Genomic DNA, 8,347 nt, shown 5'->3' with positions numbered 1-8,347 from the left:
GTGAGAACTGAGAAGGTAGAGGTCAGGTGAGAATAAAGAACGGAGAAGGTAGAGGTCAGGTGAGAACTGAGAAGGTAGAGGTCAGGTGAGAACTGAGAAGGTAGAGGTCAGGTGAGAACTGAGAAGGTAGAGGTCAGGTGAGAACTGAGAAGGTAGAGGTCAGGTGAGAACTGAGAAGGTAGAGGTCAGGTGAGAACTGAGAAGGTAGAGGTCAGGTGAGAACTGAGAAGGTAGAGGTCAGGTGAGAACTGAGAAGGTAGAGGTCAGGTGAGAACTGAGAAGGTAGAGGTCAGGTGAGAACTGAGAAGGTAGAGGTCAGGTGAGAACTGAGAAGGTAGAGGTCAGGTGAGAACTGAGAAGGTAGAGGTCAGGTGAGAACTGAGAAGGTAGAGGTCAGGTGAGAACAGAGAAGGTAGAGGTCAGGTGAGAACTGAGAAGGTAGAGGTCAGGTGAGAACTGAGAAGGTAGAGGTCAGGTGAGAACTGAGAAGGTAGAGGTCAGGTGAGAACTGAGAAGGTAGAGGTCAGGTGAGAACTGAGAAGGTAGAGGTCAGGTGAGAACTGAGAAGGTAGAGGTCAGGTGAGAACTGAGAAGGTAGAGGTCAGGTGAGAACTGAGAAGGTAGAGGTCAGGTGAGAATAAAGAACTGAGAAGGTAGAGGTCAGGTGAGAATAAAGAACGGAGAAGGTAGAGGTCAGGTGAGAATAAAGAACTGAGAAGGTAGAGGTCAGGTGAGAATAAAGAACGGAGAAGGTAGAGGTCAGGTGAGAATAAAGAACGGAGAAGGTAGAGGTCAGGTGAGAACAAAGAACGGAGAAGGTAGAGGTCAGGTGAGAATAAAGAACTGAGAAGGTAGAGGTCAGGTGAGAATAAAGAACGGAGAAGGTAGAGGTCAGGTGAGAATAAAGAACGGAGAAGGTAGAGGTCAGGTGAGAATAAAGAACTGAGAAGGTAGAGGTCAGGTGAGAATAAAGAACGGAGAAGGTAGAGGTCAGGTGAGAATAAAGAACGGAGAAGGTAGAGGTCAGGTGAGAACAAAGAACGGAGAAGGTAGAGGTCAGGTGAGAATAAAGAACGGAGAAGGTAGAGGTCAGGTGAGAATAAAGAACGGAGAAGGTAGAGGTCAGGTGAGAATAAAGAACTGAGAAGGTAGAGGTCAGGTGAGAATAAAGAACTGAGAAGGTAGAGGTCAGGTGAGAACAAAGAACGGAGAAGGTAGAGGTCAGGTGAGAATAAAGAACTGAGAAGGTAGCGGTCAGGTGAGAATAAAGAACGGAGAAGGTAGAGGTCAGGTGAGAATAAAGAACGGAGAAGGTAGAGGTCAGGTGAGAATAAAGAACTGAGAAGGTAGAGGTCAGGTGAGAATAAAGAACTGAGAAGGTAGAGGTCAGGTGAGAACAAAGAACGGAGAAGGTAGAGGTCAGGTGAGAATAAAGAACTGAGAAGGTAGAGGTCAGGTGAGAATAAAGAACGGAGAAGGTAGAGGTCAGGTGAGAATAAAGAACGGAGAAGGTAGAGGTCAGGTGAGAATAAAGAACTGAGAAGGTAGAGGTCAGGTGAGAATAAAGAACGGAGAAGGTAGAGGTCAGGTGAGAATAAAGAACTGAGAAGGTAGAGGTCAGGTGAGAATAAAGAACTGAGAAGGTAGAGGTCAGGTGAGAACGGAGAAGGTAGAGGTCAGGTGAGAATAAAGAACGGAGAAGGTAGAGGTCAGGTGAGAACTGAGAAGGTAGAGGTCAGGTGAGAACGGAGAAGGTAGAGGTCAGGTGAGAATAAAGAACTGAGAAGGTAGAGGTCAGGTGAGAACTGAGAAGGTAGAGGTCAGGTGAGAACAAAGAACGGAGAAGGTAGAGGTCAGGTGAGAATAAAGAACTGAGAAGGTAGAGGTCAGGTGAGAATAAAGAACGGAGAAGGTAGAGGTCAGGTGAGAATAAAGAACGGAGAAGGTAGAGGTCAGGTGAGAATAAAGAACTGAGAAGGTAGAGGTCAGGTGAGAATAAAGAACGGAGAAGGTAGAGGTCAGGTGAGAATAAAGAACTGAGAAGGTAGAGGTCAGGTGAGAATAAAGAACTGAGAAGGTAGAGGTCAGGTGAGAACGGAGAAGGTAGAGGTCAGGTGAGAATAAAGAACGGAGAAGGTAGAGGTCAGGTGAGAACTGAGAAGGTAGAGGTCAGGTGAGAACGGAGAAGGTAGAGGTCAGGTGAGAATAAAGAACTGAGAAGGTAGAGGTCAGGTGAGAACTGAGAAGGTAGAGGTCAGGTGAGAACAGAGAAGGTAGAGGTCGCACCCTCTTGTCCAGGGTCCTCTCCCTCACGAAGCCCAGCAGTTGGTCGTTAACCAGGTTCAGGTCTTTCTTCCCGGCGTTGATGATCGTTACGATGACGTCGTGTCGGATCGCCTCCTCTGGGTCATGTGATCGCACTTTCAGGAACTCTGATTGGACGATACAGACATATTTGGTTAGCGCAGCGTCTCCCAAACTCGTCGTGGGACTTCAAAGAAGGTCCTGTGAGGTCTTTAAAACCAGGTCTGGAAGGTTCCTCTGACACCTAAAACCAGGTCTGGAAGGTTCCTCAGACACCTAAAACCAGGTCTGGAAGGTTCCTCAGACACCTAAAACCAGGTCTGGAAGGTTCCTCAGACACCTGCCTGTGAGGTCTCTGGCCAGGTCTGGACGGTTCCTCAGACACCTTTAAAACCAGGTCTGGAAGGTTCCTCAGACACCTTTAAAACCAGGTCTGGAAAATTTCTCAGATACCTGCCTGTGAGGTCTCTGGCCAGGTCTGGACGGTTCCTCAGACACCTTTAAAACCAGGTCTGGAAGGTTCCTCAGACACCTTTAAAACCAGGTCTGGAAGGTTCCTCAGACACCTTTAAAACCAGGTCTGGAAGGTTCCTCAGACACCTTTAAAACCAGGTCTGGACGGTTCCTCAGACACCTACCTACCTGTGAGGTCTCTGGCCAGGTCTGGACAGTTGACACCTACCTGTGAGGTCTCTGGCCAGGTCTGGACGGTTGACACCTACCTGTGAGATCTCTGGCCAGGTCTGGAAGGTTCCTCAGACACCTACCTACCTGTGAGGTCTCGGGCCAGGTCTGGACAGTTGACACCTACCTGTGAGGTCTCGGGCCAGGTCTGGACAGTTGACACCTACCTGTGAGGTCTCTGGCCAGGTCTGGACAGTTGACACCTACCTGTGAGATCTCTGGCCAGGTCTGGACAGTTGACACCTACCTGTGAGGTCTCTGGCCAGGTCTGGACAGTTGACACCTACCTGTGAGATCTCTGGCCAGGTCTGGACAGTTGACACCTACCTACCTGTGAGATCTCTGGCCAGGTCTGGACAGTTGACACCTACCTGTGAGGTCTCGGGCCAGGTCTGGACAGTTGACACCTACCTGTGAGGTCTCTGGCCAGGTCTGGATGGTTCATCAGACAGTGGGAAGCGAACTTGACCGACTCAAGCCTCACTGGGACATGGATGTCATTGAACCTGGGGATGGAGCACACAAACACCTTGATAACGCAAAGCACATCTATTACACGTGTGTGTGTGTGTGTGTGTGTGTGTGTGCACCCAAGCGTGTGCGTGCGGCTGTGTAACGTGTGTGTGTCTCACCGTCCCAGGAAGCATTGCCACAGCGGTCTGTTCTGAGTGGCCAGTTCTGAGTCTTTGGCTCCAAACAGCTTGGCCAGCAGTCTGACCACAGCTAGACGCTCTTCTCCGTCGTTACTCTGCAACACACAGACAAATTAGATTACAAATTAGATTAGAAATTAGATTAGACTTTAAATACATTTTAATTCAACGGTCGTATTTTGGGTCTAGTAGATGTGTGTGTGTGTGTCTCCAGGGTTTTTTCTGGAAGGAAATAGGGCTTAGGTGGGTGGGCTTGGCGTGAGGCTGGCTAGTACATATATCTAATTTTACTATATACCCCGGTATTGATAAACGGACCGGTTGAAGGTTTTAATTTGTTTTTAACTTCACCTTCTATACTGAACAACAATATAGAACTTGACATGTAAAGTGTTGGTCCCATGTTTCATGAGCTGAAATAGAAAAGATCCCAGAAATGTTAAAAAACGCACAAAGTTTCTCTCTCAAATTTGGTGCACGAATTTGTTGACATCCCTGTCAGTGAGCATTTCTCCTTTACCAAGATAATCAATCCACCTGACAGGTGTGGCCTATCAAGAAGCTGATTAAACAGCATGATCATTACACAGGTGCACCTTGTGCTGGGGGGGACAATAAAAGGTCACTTTAAAATGCGCAGTTGTCGTCACATAACACAACGCCCACAGATGTTTCATGTTTAGAGGGAGCGTGCAGTTGACTGCAGGAATGTCCACAAGAGCTGTTGCCAGAGAATTTGAATGTTCATTTCTCTACCATAAGCCGCCTCCAACGTCATTTTAGAGAATTTGGCAGTAGGTTCAACCGGCCTCACAACTGTAGACCGCGAGTATGGTGTCATGTGGGCGAGCGGTTTGCTGATGTCAACGTTGTGAACAGAGCGCCCCACGGTGGAGGTGGGGTTATGGTGGTTGCTGATGTCAACGTTGTGAACAGAGCGCCCCACGGTGGAGGTGGGGTTATGGTGGTTGCTGATGTCAACGTTGTGAACAGAGGGCCCCACGGTGGAGGTGGGGTTATGGTGTGGGACAGGCACAAGCTACGGACAACAAACACAATTGCATTTTATCGATGACAAATTGAATGCACAGAGATACCGTGACGAGATCCTGAGGCCCGTTGTGGTGCCATTCATCCTCCACCATCACCTCATGTTTCAGCATGATAATGTCACAAGGATCTGCACACAATTCCTGGAAGCTGAAAATGTCTCAGTTCTTCCGTGTCCTGCATACTCACCAGGCATGTCACCCCTACCATGCTCCTGGATCAGATCATTACAACCCCTCTGTGTGTGTCAATGTGTCCTATACCTTGAGTTTAAACTCTAGCTGGGGGGGGGGGGGGGGGTCGATGGAGAACAGCTCCTGGATCAGATCATACAACCCCCCTGTGTGTGTCCTATACCTTGAGTTTAAACTCTAGCTGGGGGGGGGGGGGGGGGGGGTCGATGGAGAACAGCTCCTGGATCAGATCATACAACCCCCCTGTGTGTGTCCTATACCTTGAGTTTAAACTCTAGCTGGGGGGGGGGGGTCGATGGAGAACAGCTCCTGGATCAGATCATACAACTCCCCTGTGTGTGTCCTATACCTTGAGTTTAAACTCTAGCTGGGGGGGGGGGGGTCGATGGAGAACAGCTCCTGGATCAGATCATACAACTCCCCTGTGTGTGTCAATGTGTCCTATACCTTGAGTTTAAACTCTAGCTGGGGGGGGGGGGGGTCGATGGAGAACAGCTCCTGGATCAGATCATACAACTCCCCTGTGTGTGTCCTATACCTTGAGTTTAAACTCTAGCTGGGGGGGGGGGGGGGGTCGATGGAGAACAGCTCCTGGATCAGATCATACAACCCCCCTGTGTGTGTCCTATACCTTGAGTTTAAACTCTAGCTGGGGGGGGGGGGGGGGGGGGGGGGGTCGATGGAGAACAGCTCCTGGATCAGATCATACAACTCCCCTGTGTGTGTCCTATACCTTGAGTTTAAACTCTAGCTGGGGGGGGGGGGGGGGTCGATGGAGAACAGCTCCTGGATCAGATCATACAACTCCCCTGTGTGTGTCCTATACCTTGAGTTTAAACTCTAGCTGGGGGGGGGGGGGGGGTCGATGGAGAACAGCTCCTGGATCAGATCATACAACCCCCCTGTGTGTGTCCTATACCTTGAGTTTAAACTCTAGCTGGGGGGGGGGGGGGGGGTCGATGGAGAACAGCTCCTGGATCAGATCATACAACTCCCCTGTGTGTGTCAATGTGTCCTATACCTTGAGTTTAAACTCTAGCTGGGGGGGGGGGGGGGGGTCGATGGAGAACAGCTCCTGGATCAGATCATACAACTCCCCTGTGTGTGTCCTATACCTTGAGTTTAAACTCTAGCTGGGGGGGGGGGTCGATGGAGAACAGCTCCTGGATCAGATCATACAACTCCCCTGTGTGTGTCCTATACCTTGAGTTTAAACTCTAGCTGGGGGGGGGGGGGGGGGTCGATGGAGAACAGCTCCTGGATCAGATCATACAACTCCCCTGTGTGTGTCCTATACCTTGAGTTTAAACTCTAGCTGGGGGGGGGGGGGGTCGATGGAGAACAGCTCCTGGATCAGATCATACAACCCCCCCCTGTGTGTGTCCTATACCTTGAGTTTAAACTCTAGCTGGGGGGGGGGGGGGGTTGATGGAGAACAGCTCCTGGATCAGATCATACAACCCCCCCCTGTGTGTGTCCTATACCTTGAGTTTAAACTCTAGCTGGGGGGGGGGGGGGGTCGATGGAGAACAGCTCCTGGATCAGATCATACAACCCCCCCTGTGTGTGTCCTATACCTTGAGTTTAAACTCTAGCTGGGGCATGACGGACGTGAGCAGCAGAGGGTCGATGGAGAACAGCTCCTGGATCAGATCAAACACGTGCTCTGACAGATCACTGACTGAAGACTTGCCCATCACCAGCACCTGGTTAAAGAACTGGAGGGGGGAGGGAGGAAGGGAGAGAGAGAGGGGGGAGGGAGGGGGGAGGGAGGAGGGGGGAGGGAGGAGGGGGAGGGAGGAGGGGGAGGGAGGAGGGGGGAGGGAGGAGGGGGAGGGAGGAAGAGAGACAGAGAGAGAGGGGGAGAGAGGGGCAAAGAGGGCAGGGAGGGAGGGAGGGGCAGGGAGGGAGGGAGGGGCAGGGAGGGAGGGATGTTAGTTGGTCTGAATGGTATATCTACACACACACACAAATATATATGTACACAAACACATCAATATATAGTACACACACACAGACACACACACTATACTCATACATACACACACACGTACTATACACACATATATATATATATATATATATATATATATATATATATATAGTACAGGTGTATACATATATACAGTGTATAGTACAGGTATACATATATATAGTGTATAGTATAGGTATATATAGTATAGGTATATATATATATATATATATATATATATACATACATAGTGTATAGTACAGGTATATATATATATATATATGTATAGTATAGGTATATTATATATATATATATATATATATATACATACATAGTGTATAGTACAGGTATATATATATATATATGTATATATATATAGTGTATAGTATAGGTATATATATATATAGTGTATAGTATAAGTATATATATATATAGTGTATAGTATAGGTATATATATATATAGTGTATAGTATAAGTATATATATATATATATATATATATAGTGTAAAGTATAGGTATATATATATAGTGTATAGTATAGGTATATATATATATATATATAGTGTATAGTATATATATATATATATATAGTGTATAGTATAGGTATATATATATATATAGTGTATAGTACAGGTATATATATATATATGTATATATATATAGTGTATAGTATAGGTATATATATATATGTATATATATGTATATATATATAGTGTATAGTATAGGTATATATATATATGTATATATATATATAGTGTATAGTATAGGTATATATATATATATATATATATATATATAGTATAAGTATATATATATATATATAGTGTATAGTATAGGTATATATATATATATAGTGTATAGTATAAGTATATATATATATATATATATATAGTGTAAAGTATAGGTATATATATATATAGTGTATAGTATAGGTATATATATATATAGTGTATAGTATATATATATATAGTGTATAGTATAGGTATATATATATATATATATATATATATATATATATATATATATATAGTGTATAGTACAGGTATATATATATATAGTGTATAGTATATGTATATATATAGTGTGTAGTATATATATATATATATATATATATATATATAGTGTATAGTATATGTATATATATATATATAGTGTATAGTATAGGTATATATATATATATAGTGTATAGTATAGGTATATATAGTGTATAGTACAGGTATATATATATATATATATATATATATATATATATATATATATATATATATATAGTGTATAGTATAGGTATATATATATATAGTGTATAGTATATGTATATATATATATATATAGTGTATAGTATAGGTATATATATATATATAGTGTATAGTATATGTATATATATATAGTGTATAGTACAGGTATATATATATATATATATATATATATATAGTGTATAGTATATGTATATATATATATATAGTGTATAGTATATGTATATATATATATAT

The 8,347-nt window shown here is 44.4% G+C and overlaps 1 protein-coding gene across 1 annotated transcript in view; it reads right to left on the bottom strand.

The window, feature by feature from the left end:
- LOC118936834 (sister chromatid cohesion protein PDS5 homolog A) overlaps window positions 1–8,347 on the bottom strand; it is a 90,851-nt gene that overhangs the window by 60,058 nt on the left and 22,446 nt on the right. The window contains exons 8-11 of the mRNA XM_090209509.1: window positions 6,463–6,603; window positions 3,621–3,736; window positions 3,400–3,494; window positions 2,287–2,432 (exon numbers count right to left, since the gene is read on the bottom strand). Coding sequence (XP_090065635.1) covers window positions 2,287–2,432; window positions 3,400–3,494; window positions 3,621–3,736; window positions 6,463–6,603 — 498 coding nt within the window. The remainder of the gene's footprint in view (window positions 1–2,286; window positions 2,433–3,399; window positions 3,495–3,620; window positions 3,737–6,462; window positions 6,604–8,347) is intronic.

Source organism: Oncorhynchus mykiss, chromosome 19, assembly GCF_057628025.1.
Source record: "Oncorhynchus mykiss isolate SJ-2025 chromosome 19, ASM5762802v1, whole genome shotgun sequence".
NCBI lineage: Eukaryota > Metazoa > Chordata > Actinopteri > Salmoniformes > Salmonidae > Oncorhynchus > Oncorhynchus mykiss.
The sequence above is the reverse complement of the archived record's forward strand: the minus strand, read 5'-3'. Positions and strand labels throughout refer to the sequence as shown.